The following is a 22,731-nucleotide window of genomic DNA, read 5'->3' as shown; positions in this document are numbered from 1 at the left end:
TTTGCTTATGTGACACCCAGCTGATTGGGTTTGAACCAATGTAGAAGATGGCACCCGAGGTACTCTTTCTGTCATTGATGTCACCCGCATGATCACTATCACTGAACCCAACAAACTTCAGCTGGTTCCTCTCCTCACTCTTATAGAAACCCATGATTCAGAGTGCCTCGCACATACCTCAAAATATGTCTTACCGCTGTCATGTGTTCTTCAGACGGCTGCTCCATGTACCGGCTGACATACCCAACGGCATAGCATATATCCGGACGAGTGTGCACTAGGTATCTCAAGCTTCCCACTATGCTTCGATAAGAAGTTGAATCAACTAGTGGAGAGTCACTTACTTTCCTCAATTTCAGTCGTTGCTCCATAGGAGTTTGAGTTGCTTTGCAATCTCCCATGCCACACTTGTCCAGAATTTTTGCTGCATAAGCTGATTGACACAACGAGATGCCTTGTCAGGTTTTCTTCACTTCAATTCCAAGATAGTAACTGAGTAGGCTCAAGTCACTCATGCTGAACATATTCTTCATCTGGTTCTTGAAGTTTGCTATCTCCCTTGTGTTGTCCCTGGTGATGATCAAGTCATCCACGTACACTCCCACGAGCAGAATTGCACCATCCTTCTTCCTCTTGTACACAGCATGCTCATATGGACATTTTTCAAAACCCAAATCTGCCAATGTCTTGTCCAATTTAGCATTCCATGCCCGGGGTGCTTGATGCAGACCATACAATGCCTTGTTAAGCTTCAGAACTTTGCTTTCACTTCCTTTCTTGACAAAACCAGAAGGTTGCTCAACATATACGGTCTCTTCCAAGTCTCCATTTAGAAAGGCCGACTTCACATCCATATGATGAACTTCCCACCCTCTCTGAGCTGCCAAGGCCACAAGCAAACGCACGGTCTCAATGCGAGCTACCGGCGCAAACACTTCATCAAAGTCAATACCTTGCCGCTGAACATATCCTTTTGCAACAAGTCGTGCTTTGTGCTTCACCACAGCACCTCCAGAGTCCTTCTTCACTTTATAGACCCACTTCAATCCAATGGCCTTGTGCCCCTTTGGCAAATCGGTCAACACCCATGTGTCGTTTTCCTCAATGGAGTTCATCTCCTCCTGCATAGCCTGCTGCCAACTGCTCTCTTTCTTCGCCTCATAAAAATTTGCAGGTTCCTCCATTCCGAGAAAACACAAGTTTGAGTACTGTGTCTCTACCTCATCGGTCTCATCATACAACTCCTCAAGCAAGCGTTTTCCTTGTGGCCCAACCGGCGTACTCCACGATGAAGTAGACCCTGATGTGGCAGGCGTTGTAGGAGTCATAGCTGAGTGGGGCGTTGCTGTAGGAATGGGTGCCGTGGCAGGCATTTTGGGGGTCTGAGAAGCTGCCGTGGCAGCATTTTCTTCTGCAGTGGCAGCAGTTCTGGATGCCGTAGGAGTTGCTGCACCTGTTGGTTCTCCGCTGACCGCTGCTGGTTGTGCAACTTCAAATACGAAGCTGGGAATGATGTACTGCTCCTGGGACTCACCTTGGCCCCACTCCCATTTCCTTTCTTCCTCAAACACGACATCTCGAGTGATGTGGAGCTTCTTTCCAACCGGATCATACATCTTATATGCCTTGGATGGTGCTTCATATCCGATGAACACCATGGGCGAGCTGCGGTCATCGAGCTTCGACAGGTGCTTGCCCACCTTCTTGACATGTGCCACACAACCAAGTGTTCGCAGATGCTCGACATTTGGTTTCTTTCCATGCCAAGCTTCGTATGGGGTCTTGCCATTCACACTTTTAGTCTCAGCTCGGTTCAACAAATATACTTCTGTAGATACTGCCTCTCCCCAAAACTTGCCTGGGACTGACATGCTCTTCAACAAGCTTCTGGTCGTACCAACTACAGTTTGGTTTCGCCTCTCGACAACGCCATTTTGCTGAGGGGAATACGGCGCCGTCAAGTGGTGATTAAGTCCCAGCTGATTACAGTAGTGTGCAAACTGATTTGAGGTGAACTCTCCCCCTCTATCTGTCCTCAAAACCTTCAACTTGTGCCCGGATTCAAGCTCAGCTGTTGCCTGAAATTTTTTTACTGCCCGGAGCGCTTCATCTTTACTCTTCAGAAGCACAATCCACATGTAACGCGACATGTCATCGACCAACAGTAGGAAATACTTTTTACTGCCGTGCGTGGCAGGGCTTATGGGGCCGCAGAGATCCCCATGGACGAGCTGCAATGGCTCGGTTGCTCGATAGCTTGCTGCTGATGGGAATGGCAGACGACGTTGCTTGGATAACATGCAGCAGTCACACACCATGTCTTAAAAAATGCTCAGCGTGTATTGTCCATCATCTACTAAATATGTCCACCGTGTCTTAAAAAGTATTCACCATTTATTAAAACATGTTTTATGTTCAAAAGAAAATTAAACATGTTAACCGGGCTGAAAAAATATTCACCATGTATTAAAGTAATGTTCAGCATGTATTACATAACCGTTCACCGGCTTACAAACTCGTTCAATGTGTATTAAAAATTATTCATCAGGCTTTAAAACTTGCCTGTTGTGTTCTTTTTCACAAATACTCATATAAACACAAAGACAGATATGTTTTTTACTAATGAAAAAGGTAATAAAGGGGGAACAGAGCAAAATAAAGAAGTAAAAAAACAAACAATGGAAAAGGGAAAAGGAAAAAAGAAAAAGAAAATAAGATAAAATGAGTCTCCAGAATTGGTGCGAAAGAAATAATTCGGCGATTGTTGGGCCAGCAAAACTCAGTGCAAAACTACGCCAAACAACCATGCCACCATCGAAATTATACTAATCCTCAGATAAATCTCAGCTAAATCACCATAATAAGAATTTAGACTAATCCTCAAATAGTGGGTATCCCCTTTGTATATAAAAATTACATAAACCACATGTCCAAGTCAATCAACCCCTCATACATTTTGTCTCACAGATTACTCCAATTTTGCAATTGCATGCGAAGAAGCGAGACCATCATACATATTCACCAATATAAGCTATTAATTGTCTATACTACAATCCAAAAATTAATATTCATCCTAAATATACCCCGAGATCCGTTCTGGCATGGCCTTGGGCTCTTCCTTGCCAGCCAGGTTAAGTGTCTGGCTGTTTGGCGTGATGCCCGGATCCTAGCTTGATGTGAAGAGGTCAGATATGAGGTGAGGCTTTCGCTGACGTCCTGGATCGGGTTTAATTCTAGAGCTGGGAAAGGAGTAGCAATTTTGTCCTTGAGTAGGTCTGACTCCCAGTTTGTAAAGACGAGCTCGTCATGGAATCTGCGTTGTATTCCAAGTTTCGGAATCTAATGATCAATCCTAGGGCGAAATGACCTGACCAAGATGGCCGGTCGAGTCGAGAAGGAAGGAGATGCTGCCGGAGACGAAGATCTGTCCTGGCAGGAAAGTCGTGCCAGAGTCGACCTCGTCGTTGATCTGCTGCGCAATCAAACCTGTGACTACTCAGAGGGACCTTCATTGGCAACCAATAATGGAGTCAAATCCAGCAGATCTCGGGTAAGGGGTCCTGAATAGGTAGCCTTGGTGCGACGGTAACAGGGGGACACGGTGTTTACCTAGGTTCAGGCTCTCTTGAAAAGATAATACTCTACTCCTTCTTTCATTGTATTTGTTTCCAGGGAGTACATATTATAGGTTGATCTACCACGAGATCCTTGTTATTTGTTGTTTACGAGTCGTTCCCCTGGTTTATATGGCTAGCAAGGAATCTAGGGTTACACATATGGCGGTTGCATCTAAGAAAACTATGGGGTAGACGACTACTAAATCTTGGAGTGGGCGTCAAGTCTTTGGATTCATGCCTCCCTTGCGCCATGTGTGTGAAGATGTGTGAGCACCCACCAGTCCAAGACACCATGAATTACCGTGGTGATAATCCGCATGGGGAAACTACGGTACTGGTGTGTGTGGTATGAAGTCTGCCTAGGGTAGAACATATTCTATACTGGAACCGCCAAGCGCAAACGTCAAGAGTGGCTCAAGTATCCAGTTAGTACTATGCCGTAGCATAAGTCGCGATAGACAATGGGAATTCCAGACTCACTGAGAACGCTTTATTCCACTGTTAGTTCCCAATTGTTACTTGTTAGAGTACTTTCATTTACTTTTTATGCAATTAATTTACTCTTGCATGTTACTCAAAACTATTATTTATCTTCGCCCTCATTTTGCTTTGAGTCTACAATTACTTGCAGGTATAATCCCATAAGTCACTACAAAGAGACAAAATCCAATTCCTGTGCTTCATGTGGGATCGATACTCTTATTCGGAAAAGCTACAATTAAACCCTATGCATTTGCAGGCCATGAGGGGAGTGGCAGGATGAGGGGCCTCGACTCACGGTCTTGTCTCCTAGAGTTGTGCCTTGCCTGATCCCAGCTTTCGACGAAGGTGTTGGTGTCCCCTGATCTGGGAAAGGGCTTTTGGCTCCTATCCGAATGAAGCTGATGGGGATCCTGAGCACATCTCGATGGTGGTCTTGAAGGAGCTACGGCACCCTTGTTGGCCCGCCGGTCTCCTCCAAGAAACCCTCAAATCGGTTGGTTGAATGACGACCATTTTCTATCCACTCGGCGAACGCGCCAAATAGGAGGCAACATACAGTTCCATGTTGGAGTCCATGGTGGTCATCGCGCTGATCTCACGGGACCAAGTGGTCCGTCCCCGACGTCGGCGATGATTGAATCCTTCGAGGAGGAGCTAAGGACCCGATCACTTTTCTTGTTCTCTATTAGGGTCTTTTTCATGAGATTCAGTGGCTTGTTTGCTATTTTTAGTTTATTTGAGGGTCTTGATTGTATGTGTACTATTGCTTTCACGTTTATTAATGCAGTCCCAGACCTTTTTTTTTTAAAAAGAACAACTCGAACAACTCGTCGAGCAGTAGCGCCCGACATGTGCGTCAGCGGGCCGGGCCAAACACCCTATGCTCGCTCGTACAGCCTGCATTGATAATTGGTAGTGGGGCCTACTCCCTTATTGCTCGCTCAGGCCATGTGACCTGACGTGTGTGGGCATGCAACCCCAATTATTAGGATCACTGTTAGTTCCCCTCAAGAAAAAGGATCACTGTTATTTTTCTTATTATGTAAACTGTTTAGGTTTAGTCTAGTTTGATTTGGATGAAAGCATTACAGCTAAATTGATATCTTTCACAAGCCACATTTACGTGTTGCATGACTTGCATTGCACACCCATTTGTCAATTATTCTTCAACCTTTTGAAAATATTAGCATATATCGACCTCCTTTTCCTAGCAATAGAGCCGATCACCACCCGTGGTCGGTATTGCTGCCATGATCACCTTACTCATCCCACTAAACTTCTTTTCTCCCACATCATCGACCCACCTCACAGCCATTGTTTTAAAATAGCTCCGCTATAGCACGTTATAGCGTTTACAAAAGGTCTTGCGCTAAGAGACTTTGATCCAAATAAATGAGCAAACATTTTAAATAGCGCGCTATAGCTCCACTATAGCACGCTATAGCATTTGGAAGTGGTCCGCCGCTAAGATGCTTAGCGCTATTAAAAACTATGCTCACAGCTCTACTGCCTTCTCTGAAGAAACTAACATGAATTATTTACCACATGATAAGTCTAAAATAATATAGGGTAACTAACATGAATTAGCGCACAGAAGATCTTACTAGACTCGGCAAAAAACAACGGTAATGTTACCCAGCTGGTGCTATCTGAGACAGCGGTGGCAAGCGAACGTCATTTTGATGGCAGTTTTATCTGTAAAGAGAGATCAAACCACCAAAGTTTTAAAACGAGAAATGCCTTCTCTAGAGAAACTACCATGTCGTTGCCATCAGTTTCTCAAAAATGTTGTCAAACCTAATGTCACGACCGGTTTTTCAATAAAATATTTATTGAGAGACCAATCCCTTTTACGGACCAGTAAAGAAGAATACCTTCTTACTGGTAGACAATATCTTGGTCACAGAAGAAAAATATCAGGAGTACTGAATATAATACAAGGTTGAGCGGAGACTGCTCAACAGTTTATTACATGCACGCTGATAAAACATAACGGCGGATAGGGTGGCATAACTACTAACTCACGATAACAACGGTGGTGGAAATATCACAGCGGAGCGGGTGATATGACTCCTGAAGACTACAGCCCTTCGAGCGTCGGAGTGAAGCTCGAGGAGATTTATTGCGGGTGGCGGAAGCGTATATAATACAAGTGACCAATATCCAGGATCGCACGGGACTGACTGGGACTCCTCTAGGTGTGGGACTCGCTATCAAACTCTTCATCCAAGAGATCGCCTTCGTCAACATCTGGCCAAATCAACAAGCCAGGTGAGTACTATGAAAGTACTCACAAGACAGTTCGGACATAAGATATAACAAATGTAAACATGAAGCTTAAGAACGGAATAACAAGTGCGTTCTGACATAGAGACAATAATGCATGGGGAAAAAACAGAGAAGTCGGGCGGTAATTCTCCCGAAATCTCAAAATAAAATACTGGGTGCCAAACGAGGGTCTGAATGACTCCTCGAGAGGAAACTGCAAGGATAATAATAATGTCGCAGTCGGGCGTCGGGGCGACACCACATAAAGGGCTTATATTGAAAGTAAAAGACAATCATGCCACAGTCGGACGTCTGAGCGACATCACATAAAGGGCTTATATTGAAAGTAAAAGACAATCATGCCACAGTCGGACGTCTGAGCGACATCACATAAAGGGCTTATATCGCAGCTCAATAATTCGGTAGCTCGAGAATATAAATCATTACAAGTACGAGACAAAAAAAGGTTAGTCCATCCACAGGAATAACAATTAAACTGGATTTACCACTTGAGCTTGTTCACCGGGGATAAATTTCCACGAGGATAGATATGGATATACTGATCACTCTACTTGATCAAGGATACGATGACTCGGAAGGATTTGATTCTGCAGAGTTTGTACTTTAACCACAGCCAACGGATTTCAGTAGTCACGGGGACTAGTTCCGTTTACGGTGTTTTGGAAGAAACACATCTAACCAGTACACATCCATTCAACATTCCGAAGCCAGGAATCACCCTCGGCAACGTTCAAGAAAAACCTTGAGACGGGGAGGCTACAACCTCGCGTAGCATGGGATCAAATTTCTATACGCGCGCTCTAAGGGGTGCCCCCTCTCGGTCCCAACCGGAAACACCCATGCCCCCTGACCGGATGACTGGCTTTAATCCAGGACCATGGAACCATCATCCCGGCCCCTCTGTTTGGTGTGTACACGGAAAGAGGTTACCAACTTACTAAACCGCATTCTGGCAGAAAACATGTGGTAGCACGGAAGGGGAAGAACGATAACGTGACTCCGTTCACGTTAACGTCGGAATTTGTCGGATGACGCAAGGCTGGTATGCTACAACAGTACCACCTTGCTGCCCTTCATGTCACCACATGGTTAGGCCATCTCTCACCAGAGATCATCGCAACTTTGGAACATGCGGGTCGTTGCCTCACGAGCAACGAGGTACTCACTGACACTCATATGCCACGCACAACCTCTCACGCAAACATGCAAAACATCTATCATATCAAAGGTTCAAACATGCTTGCCTGGTTCAGAGAAGTCGGAGTCTAGCTCGGCGAAGTTCGCGGCTCCGTCACCTCTCCCGGAACCTACGGCATAACGAAAACGGGCACTAACGTGAAAACCAACGCGTGCATAAAAAATTCTCCAAAAAATTTCCAAATAAATCCCATAAAAAACTAGACAAAATTTTAAGACTGTCAGAAAAAGAATCACTAAAAAATCACTTTTTATTAAAAAGTTACAAGAGTTTCTGTCCAGGGACTCATTTGTAATGAAACAGAAAAGTTTCAGGGGTTAAACTGAGAAAACAGAAAACGCTTCGGAAAGAAACGCGCCAGCTCTAAGGGAAAATGTATTTGCCCGAAGGCGCCAACAGAAAACGTTTCGGGGGAGAAGAGAATAGAGGCTGACAGGGGGGGTCCACATGTCAGGTTTAAAAAGTTCGCCGGCGCCCGAAGACTGCGGTGGTCGCCGGCGTCGAACCACGGCGAGACAGGGGGATCGGAGTGTACCAAGAGCTTCAGCGTGTCCTTCCGTGTCGGTGGGTGGTGGACTTGGGCGTCGGAGAGCACCACGTCGACGGCGACACTTTCTCCGGCGGACGGCGGCTCGGGCGATGGTGGGGATCTCCGGTGGAGTGCTGCAAACTTCGAATTGAAGCGCGGGTCAGAAGGAGGGATGCATTAGAGGGTTACTGGCAAGAGATGGGAGGCAGGGGTGCACGCACGGGAGCGAATCGAGCTGGATCCCGTGGCGGGTCGCGGCGGCCGGAGTTGAGGAAGGCGACTTCCCCGAGGCTCTCCCAGTGGCTAGGCAGGGTCTAGGTGGGGTGTAGAGGTGGTGTGGGCACTAGCTGGAGCTCGGGGCCTCTATTTATAGGCGATTCGAGGGGATGGCCGTGAACGGGAAATCTCCGGCGAGCGATTACGGCGAGGCAGTGGTTGAGCAGGGGGTTTGAGTGGCCAGGCAGCATCAGAGAGGTTTACTGGTGCCGTTCCACTGCTAAACTGGGTCGGGCTTGGCGTAATGGCGCCGGTCCACGGTGGGGTGGCCGCACGGGCACGACGGCGGCAGGGAGCGCGCTCCGCGCCCAGCGGTTCACGACGAGAGTGGCAGCGCGTTCTGGGGAGTGGAAGACCACGCGGCGATCTCCGGTGGCTTGGGCGGCGCTGGGTGGCGCCGTTTGCGCCGCGCCTCTCTCTGGCGGCCGCAAAGCCGCCGCTGGCATCGGTCACGGGGCGGCGCACCACCTCCTGCTCGTCGCCGACGTCCGCAAGGCTCCAGGGGATCGTGCGGCGCAGGAACAAGGGGGAGGGGACGGGGAGCAAGGCGACACCAGGGTACTGGCGAGATTGAGATCGAACACTGAAGAAAACGACAGTGCACTGAAACTGTTCTCTGAACTTAACTGAACAATGACAGCAACAGTGTCCAGTAGGTGTTCGACGAAATGATTTGGCATGAAGAAAAATTTTCCTGGGGCTGGGACTTGGTGAGGTGACCTCTCAATGAACCCAGAGGCTGCGTGATTTTTCCCAGAATTTTTGGAGAAGGATTTGAATGAATTTCATCAAATTTGGCAAATCTGGTCCAAACTTGCAGCAAGTATAGTTTGAAAATTTTGAACTGAAGACCAGTGGATCTTCATGGATCTAGGTTGAGGGTTCAAAGGACTAGGATCGGGAAAAGGTTTGGAGGCAAAAATCAAAACAGAAATGGTAGCTCCTTTGTAAATCTCCAATAGCTAGAATGGAAGGCAGAAATTGTTTTGATAAGATTTAAATGGAAAAATAATCATATGGGGAGGTTCAACTTGCTGGATTTGATGCAAATCATGATCCAAAGGTGAGGGAAGGTTTATGGGAGTGGATTTCCACTTAGGTCATGGCAAGAGAGATTTTTGAAAGAGCAAAAGATCACTTGAAAATGCCATGGGGCTATTTAAAAGATTTTTCAAAAGAAATTTCCCAAGTGAAAAGCATTTGGTTTTGAGTCCAAATAAAAGGAAAAACCTCCAAGACCAAAATCAAGTCTTGGGCGAATCCAAATAGAACACTTGCCATAAAAGAAAATTTTTGAGAGGGTGGTTCTTTAGAAGAAAATTTAAATACCCTCCTCAAATAAAAATTAAAAGTTTGAAAAAAAATCCAATTAAAAATTTTGGGTGTCACACCTAAGAGCATTTACAGCCGAGCGCTCCAAACAGGTCTCAAACGTTCGGGCGGCTCGCCCGGTCACTAACCGGACACGAAAATCTGATCCAGACAGGTGCCTTAAACGGGCTTCAAACGCCCGGGCTAACCGACACTCCTCATATCCAGCCCAAATTGGGCTGGATATGAGGGCGCCAGGGCGCACCCGTCACGTCTGACTGATGACGGGGTCCCACGCGAGAACGCCCGAAAACCTGTCGGTTCGAAGCTCGTCTCCTCCGCCGGACCGATGTCGCTGCGTGGCGCCACTCCGGTGGGCGGCGTAGTGCCTATATTTAAGTCGACCGCCGGCATCGAAACCCTATCATCCACATTTCCCTCCGCTTACCCGTTGTCGCCGCCACTTTCCACTCCCCGTCCGCCTAGTTGCCATGCCCCTATGTCGCCAGGTGAGGAGCCAGCCATTTGTTACACCAGAGCGCCTGCTCGAGCTCCTTGAGCAAATCCGGGCAAGGTGATGCCTGGATCGCCGTGGGGCTACCTTCGGATGCGGTGGATCCGGAGGAGTTGGAGGAAGAGGATGATGTGGGGGACGCTGGCGACACGGATCTGCAGGCGGAGCAGCAGGCCATCCTCGATGAGGCGGAGCAGCTGGCGACACGGATCTGCAGACGCTGTCACCGGTAGGAGGTGGAGGCCGCAGAGGAGACGGAGATGCTCGCCTACATGGATGAGGTCGAGCAAGAGGAGGATGAGCTGGAGCCCTCCTACGCGCCCGTCTAGCCGGCGCCCGACACCGACGTCGCCGACATCTCCGACGGCTAATATTAGTTAGTGCAGTACGTAGGATTTTTTTTGCATGCTTTGTATGGATCTAGGGGTTGAAATACGAGAGACTCGGATGCAGAGTGGCTAATTTGAGGCGTGATCGGTCACTGTCCGTAGACGTGCCCGGTAGCGTACGCAGGCGTTCGAAGGCCCGGATTTGCGAAGCCCGGCTGTAGATGCTCTAAAAATGCCAAATTCTCAAAAAAAAAGAAAAGACTAAAAGTGCCATTTACTACGTGAGCGTCCAAAAACAAAGACCGACGAGGCGACGACCTCAGACTATCCAAAGACCTCACTCACTCACTCACCAACGCTCCCCCACATCTTGCTCTGCCGCCGCCGGAGAAGACACACACACCTGCTCTGGCTCCTGCGGATCTGCTTCTGCTGCGCGCGCGGTGGCGACGCGACAGAGGAGCTGTCGCAGCTGAGCTGTTGTGCGCGGAGGCGCCGCGCGGCCGGACGAGGAGCTCAAATGCCGCTCCCGTAGCCGACGCGCCGGAGTATGGCAGGTGGAGCTGAGCTTCTGCCAGATCGATCTTCTCCTCCGTCGCCGTCCGCGGCAAAGCTGCACCGGAGGTCTTCACTCACCATGATTGAGCAGGGGTGCTCTGTCTTGAGATCTGAGTGAACAGTGCATCCGTTCCGTCCAACTCAAAAGGTTTGTTTTTTCTGTCTTTCTTTCTTGTTCCTCCTTCCTTGAGTAATTGGAAAGGGGATTATATTAGCGAGACGGCTACCTCATTCTTGTAGCTAACTGCTGACAAAAAAATGTGGCATGTAAATCTGATTGATGAAAGTTGTTGTTTGGCCATCAGAAGCCTGTTTGTTTGTCTCAATTCTTGAGCCATATGCGGATGAGCACTGCTATAGGGACGACAAGCTTCTGCCCGATCATCGCACGATGGGTCTAATCATCCGTTAGATTGCATTATTTTGCTAATCACTGCCGTTCAAATTAGGCATCGTGCCTGAATCGTCTGTGGAGCACTTGAATTTCACCTCACTTGAGCCGGAGGCAACGCGCATCTTCTCCGCCGTCGGGCAAGCTGCTGCTGCGTGCATTGGGTACCCCCACGTCTTCACCATGATTCACTTGCTCTCTCGCCACATCTGAATGAACGTCCATCTCAAAGGTGCGTTTTGTACTACAGTGCTAGCTAATTAAGTTGTTTTTCTTGTTCCTCCTTCACTACTTGGAAAGGGGATTATATTGTTGACTGCTAGCTGATTCTACTAACATCAAAGCCTCAGGGTCAGTGTTCAGTATATGGATAATACTCTAAGATTAAAGCGTCAGGGTAATTTCCCAACACGTCAATAGTAAATGTAACTGGAAACTAAACTGCTGTATATTTCTTCAGTTGGTGAGGCAGTTCAAGATTAATCTGTGTCCTTGCACGCTTACTTTCACCTAGCTACTTCAACTTCTTCCTCCTTTTTACTTGAATTTCACCTCGTCTTTTCCTGTACATTTCTTCACCATGATTGAGCTGCTCTGTCTCCACATCTGAATGAAACAGGGCATCCAGCCATCTCAAAGTTTAGTTTTCTACTAGCTATATAATTAAGCTTCTTATTTGTTTTTTAAACCTTTTTCTTGCCCCCTCCCTTCAGTCATTGGAAAGGGGATTATTGACTGCTGGCTGATTATTCTACTTGTTGTATTGTTATTGGTGCGCATCCTGTTTGAAATTCTTAAGCTATATGCAGATGAGTAGACGGGCAATTCAGGGGGGTGTTAAGATTAAAGCGTGAGGGTTCGTATTCAGTAGATAAGCTTAAACCATTAAAGGCTAAAGCGTCAGGGTAAAGTGTCCATTTGTAAAATTTAACTGTATGTAGATTAAACTGCTATATATTTCTTTGGTTGCTGAGGCAGTTCAAGATTAATTAAGCTTCTTGCTCGTTCTCCTTGTTTCTCCTGCTACCACTTGAATTTCACCTCACTTTTACTATTGCAGCAACAGCCAGCAAGTGCAATGGCGATGGTGCTGGATGCATTCACATCCTACGTGGGACACATGCTCGCGCAGCTAGCAGCAGATGGTGTGGGGACGGTGCTGGGCGTCTCCGGCGAGATCGACAAGATGGCCGACAAGCTCCGGGACCTCAAAAACTTCTTGGCTGATGCTGACAGGAGGAACATCACCGATGAGACCGTTCAAGAGTGGGTGGGGCAGCTCAAGCGTGCCATGTATGAAGCTACCGACATCCTCGACCTCTGTCAGCTCAAGGCCATGGAGCGTGGATCATCTACTACTCTAGACGCAGGGTGTTTCAACCCCTTGCTCTTCTGCATGCGCAATCCCTCCCATGCTCATGAGATCGGCACCCGCATCAAAAAGCTCAACAAGAGGCTTGACTACATCAAGGAGCGAAGTGCTGCTTTCAACTTCGTCAATCTCGGGTCCTATTTGGATCATAGCAGCAATGTTCGCATTTCTCATCATGGTAATCCTAGCCGGGAGACGGTAGGGGACTTTGACCGGTCGGCTATTGTTGGAGACAAGATTGAAGAAGACACAAGAGCACTGGTGGCCCAAATCATGCAGACGGGAAAGGATGTCAACAATGGCATCATGGTGGTTGCTATCGTAGGTGTTGGTGGGATCGGCAAGACCACCCTCGCCCAGAAGGTCTTCAATGACGAGGCAATCCAACGCGGGTTCAGTAAAAAGATATGGTTGAGCGTCAACCAAAACTTCAATGAGGTTGAGCTACTGAGAAGAGCCATCATCGGTGCCGGTGGAAACTCCCAGCTGGCCGGAAATGCTAAGGACGCGCTTCACCGAGCCCTAATGCAGGCCTTGAAGGACCATAAGACATTGCTTGTAATGGATGATGTGTGGGACAATGGAGCGTGGGAGGGTGTGCTCAAAATACCCTTAGCCAATGCTGCTGCTTCAGGCAGCCGTGTCCTCATCACAACTAGAGATGAACGTGTCGCCCAAGGGGTGACAGCTATACGGCCCTACCACCACGTCGACACATTAGTGCCCGATGACGCCTGGTTATTGCTCAAGAAGCAGGTCTGTACTTAATTAGACGTTAAATCTCTTTCATTATCTCCGTCTACTTGCTAATAGTACTATGTAGTTAATTAAGAGAAATGTTAGGATTCTCCCAAGTTAATATGAGCCATTAATTACGTGTTAAGATTACTTTGCTAGTGTCAACAAACCATGGTGCTAAACAGGGAAATATGCCACAACACTAATTGAGACACGTTCAGAGACACGATGTTGTTTAATCGAGCTTGAGGAATAATTGGAAATTTGGATAATTATATATGTATCGTTTTTACCAATGACGAGACATTGGTCGTATGTCCATGTAGTGAGTTAACTTTTTGTGATTATCCAATCTCGTTTTCCAACTTATGGATGAAAATCCAAGTGCTCAGTTACTCAACAGTGTCATAACAATTTTGGTGAACCCCTGCAAATACAACTAAAGAATATAACACGAACCCCTGCCAGCGAAAAGACATGGGTCGTATATTCATGTAGTGAGTAACTTTAGTAATTAATGTCTGGCGTAGTATTATGCATTTTAGGAGCTTGAGAGATAAGATAATTTCATGACCATAAAAAATGTTTTCTAGGCAGTATGTTCCATTGCACAAATCTTCGTAATGTACAACAATGATAAGTAAGTATATTTAATAACATTTTTTTTGAGGAAGTAATAACATTTCTTTTTGGCATGTACTTTCTGTACTTTGAGTATTTATTGCATAGTCAATCATACCTTGATACATCAACTAGTCCCTTGTATATAGTTAAGACGTAAAACTGGGCGCCTTAGAGGATCTTGGTACATAGTTAATTAATTGTATCGGTCCCTTGTATCGTATGTTTGCAGGTATGCTCAAGTGAGATAGATGAAGACCACATCAGTACGCTAAAGGACATCGGACTGAAAATTGTACAAAAATGTGGTTGTTTACCAATTGCTGTTAAAGTGATGGGAGGACTCTTGCGTGAAAGAGGGGGGCTACATCGTGACTGGCAGCAGGTTTTGGATGATTCTAAATGGGCAACAACTAAAATGCCCAATGAGCTCAACCACACAGTATACTTAAGCTATGAATATATGCCTTCTTACCTGAAGCAGTGCTTTCTGTACTACTCTCTTCTTCCTAAAAGTAGAATTTTTACTAAGGATGAAGTTGTTGCAATGTGGATTAGTGAAGGGTTTATTCATGGAAATTCTAATGATTTAGAAGAATTGGGAGAAAATTACTACAAGGAGTTGGTATCTAGGAACCTGATAGAGCCAGATAAATCATATGTTGATCTATGGGTTTGCAGCATGCATGATGTTGTTCGCTCGTTTGCTCAGTATATGACTAAAGATGAAGCACTCGTAACTCAAGATGGAGACAATGATATTCTTGCTAAACTTGGTTCACAAAAGTTTCTTCGGTTGTCCATAGAAACTAACCGATCACAATCAGGTGAACTTGATTGGAAATCTCTACAGGGGCAGCAATCAGTGAGAACATTGATCTCAACTGTCCAGATTAAGATGAAGCCTGGTGATTCACTGGTTATTTTTTCTAGTTTGCGGACTCTGCATATAGAATCTGCAGATGTGGCTTCATTGGTTGAATCGTTGCATCAACTCAAGCACATGAGGTATCTTGCACTAGTAAATGTTGATATATCTGTTCTTCCAGGGAACATTGGCAAGATGAAACTGTTGCAATTCCTTGACCTTGGTGGATGTACAAAATTGGTGAATCTTCCTGATAGCATTGTGAAGCTTGACCAGCTGAGATTACTTTCACTTCCCATAGAATGTATGGTACCTAGAGGGTTTAGTGGTCTGACAAATATGAGGAGACTGTTGCAGTTTCGAGCCCACTTGGATGGTGATTGGTGCAGTTTGGACGAGTTGGGGCCTCTTTCCCAACTCAGAGTTCTTGTATTAACTGAATTAGAGAATGTATCTGCTGCCTCATTTGCTGCTAATGCTAGGCTCAGCGAGAAGATGCATCTTATTAGTCTACTCCTGTATTGCACCAGTAAACTGGGAGATGATGGGTTGGTCAAAGAGAAGGAAGGTGTCTCTGAGGAAGAGCAGCAACGAATTGAGAAGGTTCTCGATAAGCTCTGCCCTCCACCTGGTCTAGAATATCTTCATATCAAGGGGTATTTTGGCCGGCAACTTCCGAGCTGGATGATGTCCACATCAATGGTGCCCCTCGACAACTTGAACACTTTATTGATTGATGACCTGGCTTGTTGCACACAACTTCCCAATGGGTTGTGCCAGCTGCCCAATCTGCAGCTTCTACAGGTCCGTCGTGCTCCATGCATCAAACATGTGGGGACTGGATTCTTGCAGGTGGCATCAGCTTCATTTCCAAGGTTAAACAAATTGAGCTTGGGCGGAATGGTGGAATGGGAGGAGTGGGAGTGGGAGGAGCAAGTACAAGCCATGCGCCGTTTGGAGAAGCTTGTGCTCAATAATTGCAGACTGAGGCATTTTCCTCCAGGCCTTGCCTCCAATGCAAGCTCTTTGAAAATATTAATTCTAGTACATGTCAAGCACCTCAGCTACATTGAGAGCTTCCCTTCTGTTGTTGAGCTTATAGTGAATGGATGCCCTGACCTGGAGAGGATCACCAATCTCCCCAATCTGCAGAAGCTTACCATCATGTACTGCCCAAAGTTGAAGGTGTTGGAGCGTATCGCTTCACTCGAGAGGCTGGTCCTGAAGGATTACACCATGGAAAAACTCCCAGAATACATGAGAGACATAAAGCCAAGGCATTTGCAGTTATTCTGTAGGCTATGGCTGCTCTCTGCCGTAGTCGCGGGACAATCTGGCACTGAGTGGGACAAGTTCAGTCAAGTGGAGCATGTCAAGGCATATGCACGTGATGGAGACAACGAAAGAAAATGGTACGTTTTGTACACGAGAGGTGACAACTACAAGCTGGATTCAAATATTAGCAGCTCTGCCATATTTGAAGGTACAGAAAATCAAACATACGTACAAGCTTTTTCTTGATTTGTTTGAGCACTCTTTCTACCAGTTTATAAATTCTTTTTGATTTTATCTCCTGCTTTTCGTCCATACATAGTGCATGACGACGGGATATATTATGTACCTTCCTAGTATCATGTAATCATTTTGTAATTTTCTTGCCATGCAGAAACCTTATCATCTTGTATGGTGGACCCACAAGGATTTGAGTCTGTGTACAAAATGAGAAGAAGCACCTTCAGTTACATTTGCGGCTTGGTGAGGTTGCCATTTTTGGAAGATATGATGGCGAGGGATCACACCTTTGTTGATGGGAGAGTGATGTCTTTACAAGATCGAGTAGCCACTGCTGTGAGGATGCTGATCTCTGGTGAACCACCGGTGGTCGTAGGATCCTCTCTTGGTGTCAACGAGTCCACTGTCTCGCTTGTAACTCAGAGGTTTATTGAGGCTATTCAGGAGCGAGCGTTCCGCCATTTGGACTGGCCATACAATTTCCAAGCAATGGAGAAGATCAAGTGCAGGTTTGACAAGATCCATGGCTTGCCAAATTGTTGCGGTGTTGTACATAGAGCTTACTTTAAATTTGGATCACCAAACCTTGACCATGAGGAGAACGCTGACACACTAATGCAAGCCGTCGTTGATCCAGATATGAGGTTCACAAATATTTGGTTTGGAGCATCAAGTAGCATGAACCAGTCAAGTCTTTTGCACGACTCTTGGCTCTTCAAGTCCTGCGAGAAAGGTACTTTGTTGGATGGTACCAAGCTGAAGGTATCAGATGGCTCAGACATTGGGGAATACATCATTGGTGATGCAGGATACCCTCCTCGTCCATGGCTCCTCACCCCTTACCAGTTGGAGGGTGATATCTCAGACTCGAAAGTGGAGTTCAACAAGAGACACTCTGCAGCTACAGCCATGGCGCTGAGGGCACTGGAAAGGTTGAAAGACACGTGGAAGTGTCTACAGGGAGAAGGCTGGCATCCGAATAATCAAAATGATTTGCGGTGCACAATCAACACGTGCTGTAGGTTGCATAACATAGTGATAGACATGGAGGAGGAGGGTGCAGTCATGCTGAGCAATCAGGAGGAGAATTGCATCGAGCAAGTGAGCCAGTTATTAGACGAGGATGCTGTCAAGGTGAGGGATGTACTGTCCCAGCACTTGGTCGATTCTAGAGGTAAAATAACACAGCTCTTATCTGTTCATTTTATTTTTCTTTCCCTCCCATTGATTCCATCTTTCACCTACTTTGTTAGTCCACACATTTGCTGCAGAGGAGGAACAAGAAGCACACCAACTACAAACAACAGATCGAGGGAAATTATACACAAACAAAAAATTGACAGCCCAAGAAAATGGTACGTGTTATATACAAGAAGTGGCAACTGCAAGTTAGATTCAAATGCTAGCCGCTCTATCTTATTATACTTTTGTTTCATTTTCTAACACCTTCCATCCACTTATGCTGCTGGGTGACTGAATAGATTCCATAAATTTTTTGTTTCACACGATTACGAGTTGTTTCAGATGACATAAATTTTATCCGCAGCGCTGAATGTATGTGTGGGTTGTTTTATGCATAGCTACTTTCTGATTTGGTTGCCCCCCTCGCCTTTCTTGTTATGCTAGGTTACCCTGAGTATGAAAAATTTAAATTAATGTGTTACCTCTTGCATTGTAAATTAGAGACTGTATAACCAGTTTTGTACTTCTCTTGCCATGCAGAAACTTTATCATCTTCTATGGTGGGCACGCAAGGATTCGAGTCTTTGTACAAAATGAGAAGAAGTACCTTTAGTTACATCTGCAGCTTGGTGAAGGTGCCCCTTTCTGAAGATATGATGATAGGAGGACACACCTTTGTTGATGGGCGAGCGATGTCTTTCCATGATGGAGTAGCCATTGCTCTCAGAATGTTGAACTCCGGCGGGACACCCGAGGTTGTGGGATCATCATTTGGTGTGGATGGGTCAACGGTTTCGCTGTTAACTCAGAGGTTTGTTAAGGCTATGAAAGGACGAGCAATGCACCACATCAGCTTTCCTGGCTCCGCTCAAGTGGAGAAGATCAAGCGCAAGTTTGACAAGATCCATGGCCTCCCAAACTGCTGCAGTGTTGTACATACAACTCACATCAAATTTGGATCGCAAAACCATGAGAATGAGGAAAATGATGGCGTGCTAATGCAAGCCATGTTTGAGCCAGATATGAGGTTCACATGCATTTCATTGGGATCGCAACGAAACATGAACCAGTCAAGCATGTTGCACAAATCTCCTCTCTTCGAGAACTGCGAGAGGGGTGCTTGGCTGAATGGTAGGAACCTGAAGGTACCATCAGGTGGAGGATCGGAAGTCAAGGAATACATAATTGGCGATGCAGGATACCCTCTTCGTCCTTGGCTCCTCACTCCTTACCAGTTGGAGAATGGCCTCTCACTCTCAGGCGCCAAAGTTGAGTTTAACAGGAGACATTCTGCCGCTACAGCCGTCGCGCTGAGGGCACTGGCAAGGTTAAAGGAGACATGGAAGTGCCTGGAGGGAGAAGGGTGGCGTCCAAATAATCAACTTGAGGCGTACTGGACAGTCGACACGTGCTGTATATTGCATAACATAGTGATAGACATGGAGGGGGATAAAGAGGAGGAAAAGGAGGAGAATTACAGCAAGCAAGTGCGGCAGTTAGCAGATGAGGATGCCATCAGGGTGAGGGATGCACTGTCCCAACACTTGATCGAATGTGGAGGTATAGTAACACGCACCATCGCTTTAATTTCCACATCTCTATATGCTGCAAAGTGAATTTTTTCTGTACGTATTCTGCTACTTTTACCCCGAGTATGACAAATAAAGAGTAATATGTTACCTCTTGCCTTGTAAATTAGAGATTATGTAACCAATGTTCTTTCAATGCAGGAACCTTATCATCTTCTATTGCGGATGCACAAGGGTTTGAATCCGTGTACAAAATGAGAAGAAATACCTTTGGTTATGTCTGCAGCTTGGTGAAGATCCCATTTTTGGAAGATATGATGGCAAGGAATCACAGCTTTGTTGACGGGAGAGTGATGTCTTTGCAGGATGGAGTAGCCATCGCTCTGAGAATCCTGAACTCTGGTGATTCACCCGTTACCATAGGATCCTTTCTTGGTGTGAACGAGTCAACTGCCTCACTAGTAACTCAGAGTTTTGTTAAGGCTATGGTGGAGCGAGCATTGCCCCATGTGCGTTGGTCATACTCTTCCCAAAAAATGGAGAAGATGAAGCGCAAGTTTCACAAGGTCCATGGCATGCCCAACTGCTGTGGTGTAGTACATACAACTCGCATCACATTTGGATCACAAAACCGTGACCATGAGGAGAATGAAGGCATACTCATGCAAGCCGTCCTTGATCCTGATATGAGGTTCAGAGACATTTACTTGTGGCGGCCCCACGTGCATTTGTCAAGCATGGCGGCTTTGCGCAACTCTGGTATCTTCAAGCACTGCGAGAAGGGTACTTGGTTGAATGGTAGCAAGCTGAAGATATCATCAGGTGGTGGATCGGCAGTCAGGGAATACATCATTGGTAATGAAGAATACTCTCTTCGTCCGTGGCTCCTCACACCTTATCAGCTGGAGAGTAACCTCTTAGACTCAGACTCAAAAGTAGAGTTCAATAAGAGACTAAACTCTGTAACTACAGCTGTCGCGCTGAGGGCACTAGCAAGATTGAAAGACATGTGGAAGTGCCTACAGGGAGAAGGGTGGCGTCCAACTAATCAACTTGAAGCGTACCGGACAGTCGACACGTGCTGCATGTTGCATAACATAGTGATAGACATGGAGGAGGACGGTGTAGGCATGCCGAGCGATCAGGAGTATAATCGCATCAAGCAAGTGTGGCATGTAGCAGATGATGGTGTCAGGGTGAGGGATATACTGTCCCAGCACTTGGTTGAATCTGGAGGTAAATTAAGACAACTCTCAATGTGTTTGTTCGTATGCTAGCTTTGTCTTTTTTTTTTTTTTGTAATTCCCTGCTGTTGATTCCATCTGTTTGGTTAGCCTACACAATGGCTGCAGAGGAGGAACAGGAAGCTGTTTATTCTATGTTAATTTCATCTGTTTGGTTGCAGAGGAGGAAGAAGAAGCAGTGGTAGCTGCATCAAGTTCAGGACATAAAAACAAGGAACAGGAGGTGCACCGAGCACAGCAAGCGGATCGGGGAAAGGAGAAAGTGCATGGTAGCTAGCTAAGAAGCCGAGATCGGACCGCCCTCTCCACTGAATCAATTTGGTACTATTCTTTTTGTTTCCGCTGTTATCAATCGCAGTCCTCTTCCTATTTTCTATATCAATTAGTGTCAGTTAAATTAATTTAATCTATGTTGGAAGCACCATGATATCCCTCGGTGATAAGTTAAGCTAAGCTGATCTCATCTACTTGAAATCTTGGTAGGAGCAGGTGGAAGAGGACACTAGCCATCCTTGGAGATCTTCATCCTGCTGCTTGGTTACATCTAACTGTATGCATGAAAGCAGTAGTGGAGCCAAAAGCCGAAATGATGCCGCAACACGAATTTGAAGTTAGATCAACAAAATTTCTTGCTTTTTTTTAGTTGGCATGTCTTTGGCGAAGGCGACGGTTTTGTATCTTATAGTATCGACAATGCGTTTAATTTAATGCGTCGAGAGAAGAACCAGTCGTGTAGCTGCATGGGAACAGACTATTTGTGATATCCATACATCCTTTCAGGTTCTGCAACCTGAAGAATGTTTTGTAGCAGCGGATCAACTGTTCTTCTCTAAATTGTGCTCGGCGAACAGCGCGGAGTATACCATAACAGTTCAAGTGCTCGGTGTGTGCTGCATTTTACATCATTTTAAATCTTGCTTCTTCTCTAAACTGTTCTTCTCTAAATTTGGGGTTGCCCTTGCCTGGAGCCGGAGTTGAAGTTGGGGCAAGTACTCCTACACTTTAATCTGTTCAGTTAGCAGTATGTTTTTATAAATTTCCTCATGCTCATTCCATCTTCCTGATCAGGGGACGATTCCCTGCATCTTGCTCAGGGAATCTCTATTGGGTTAGTAGTATTAGCTAGCTATGGTTCAGTTTACACCCATGGAAATGGATTCAGAAGAACGTATGTTTGGGCTGAATGTATGTTCAGTTTACACCCATGGAACTGGTGGCTTCAGAAGAAAATAGTTCTCCTCCCTCAGGCCTCAACTATGTTATGGTGATACAGACGACGGTGTCAACATTGACCTCGTTCATCTGGCTCTCAAGTAAACTCAAAGTCATGGATGAGGCCATTCCTTGCTGCTGTCGAATTCGCATCGAAACACTTGATTCCTTCATTCAGAAAAATAGCTGGCATGTCATGATCTGATCAGAAAGAAGAGAACAGAGTTGAAGTTGCGGACGATCTTTTGTCGAATTCGCATCGAAACACTTGATTCCTTCATTCAGAAAAATAGCTGGCATGTCATGATCTGACAAGAAAGAAGAGAACAGAGTTGAAGTTGCCTGTTTACTTGCAGCTACACCATCACCCATGTAGAGGGAGGAGAAGAGTTGATTTTTTATTTTTTTATTTTGTTTTGGAAGAGAAGTGTTGATTAATCTAACGATTCACCGTTCCTGCAACCACAACTCTTAATTGATTCAGCGAGGTGAGATTAGCAAGCTCATGATTGACTCAGCTCTGCTCTGTAATCTGTACATCACTAATTATTTTCAGGCTCTAAAATGTTGACCATGTATTAAAAAATGTTAATATTGCATTTGAAAAACATGTTAATCAAGTATTTCAAAAATGTTAAATGTGTATAGAAAAAATGTTGACCATGTATTAAAAATATGCTATTATTGTAGTTGAAAAATGATAATCAAGCATTTACAAAATGTGAAAATGTATATAGAAAAAATGCTGACCATGTATAAGAAAATATCAATTTTGTATTTGAAAAACGTTAATCAAGCATTCGAATTTTTTGAAGTGCATACAGAAAAAATGTTGACCGTGTACTCAAAAACTGTTAAACATTTATTTAAAAATGCTAAACGTGTATTAGAGAAATGCCCTTGACGTATACGAAAAATATAGAATAAAAACAAAAGAAACAAAGAAAAATGACAAAAA

At 45.6% G+C, this 22,731-nt stretch overlaps 1 protein-coding gene across 9 annotated transcripts; it reads left to right on the top strand.

Moving 5' to 3' along the window:
• The first annotated feature begins 10,873 nt into the window (after window positions 1-10,873).
• LOC109782965 (uncharacterized) lies at window positions 10,874-21,437 on the top strand. 9 transcript variants are annotated; one of them, XM_073505611.1, is made up of 10 exons: window positions 10,874-11,252; window positions 11,554-11,727; window positions 12,562-13,623; window positions 14,459-16,577; window positions 16,761-17,780; window positions 17,860-17,961; window positions 18,329-19,348; window positions 19,519-20,553; window positions 20,723-20,882; window positions 21,045-21,437. In XM_073505611.1, the coding sequence occupies exons 3-9, from the start codon at window positions 12,574-12,576 to the stop codon at window positions 20,836-20,838; spliced, it is 6,462 nt and encodes a 2,153-aa protein (XP_073361712.1). In that variant the 5' UTR covers window positions 10,874-11,252; window positions 11,554-11,727; window positions 12,562-12,573; the 3' UTR covers window positions 20,839-20,882; window positions 21,045-21,437. The 9 variants fall into 9 exon arrangements, 7 of the variants coding, with proteins under 7 accessions (XP_073361712.1, XP_045087129.1, XP_040251250.1 ...); XM_045231194.2 differs by having other exon boundaries at window positions 12,556-13,623; XM_040395316.3 differs by having other exon boundaries at window positions 11,410-11,727; window positions 12,556-13,623.
• Window positions 21,438-22,731: the final 1,294 nt, after the last annotated feature.

Source organism: Aegilops tauschii, chromosome 7 (genome assembly GCF_002575655.3).
Source record: "Aegilops tauschii subsp. strangulata cultivar AL8/78 chromosome 7, Aet v6.0, whole genome shotgun sequence".
In the NCBI taxonomy this organism is placed as follows: Eukaryota; Viridiplantae; Streptophyta; class Magnoliopsida; order Poales; family Poaceae; genus Aegilops; species Aegilops tauschii.
The sequence above is the reverse complement of the archived record's forward strand: the minus strand, read 5'-3'. Positions and strand labels throughout refer to the sequence as shown.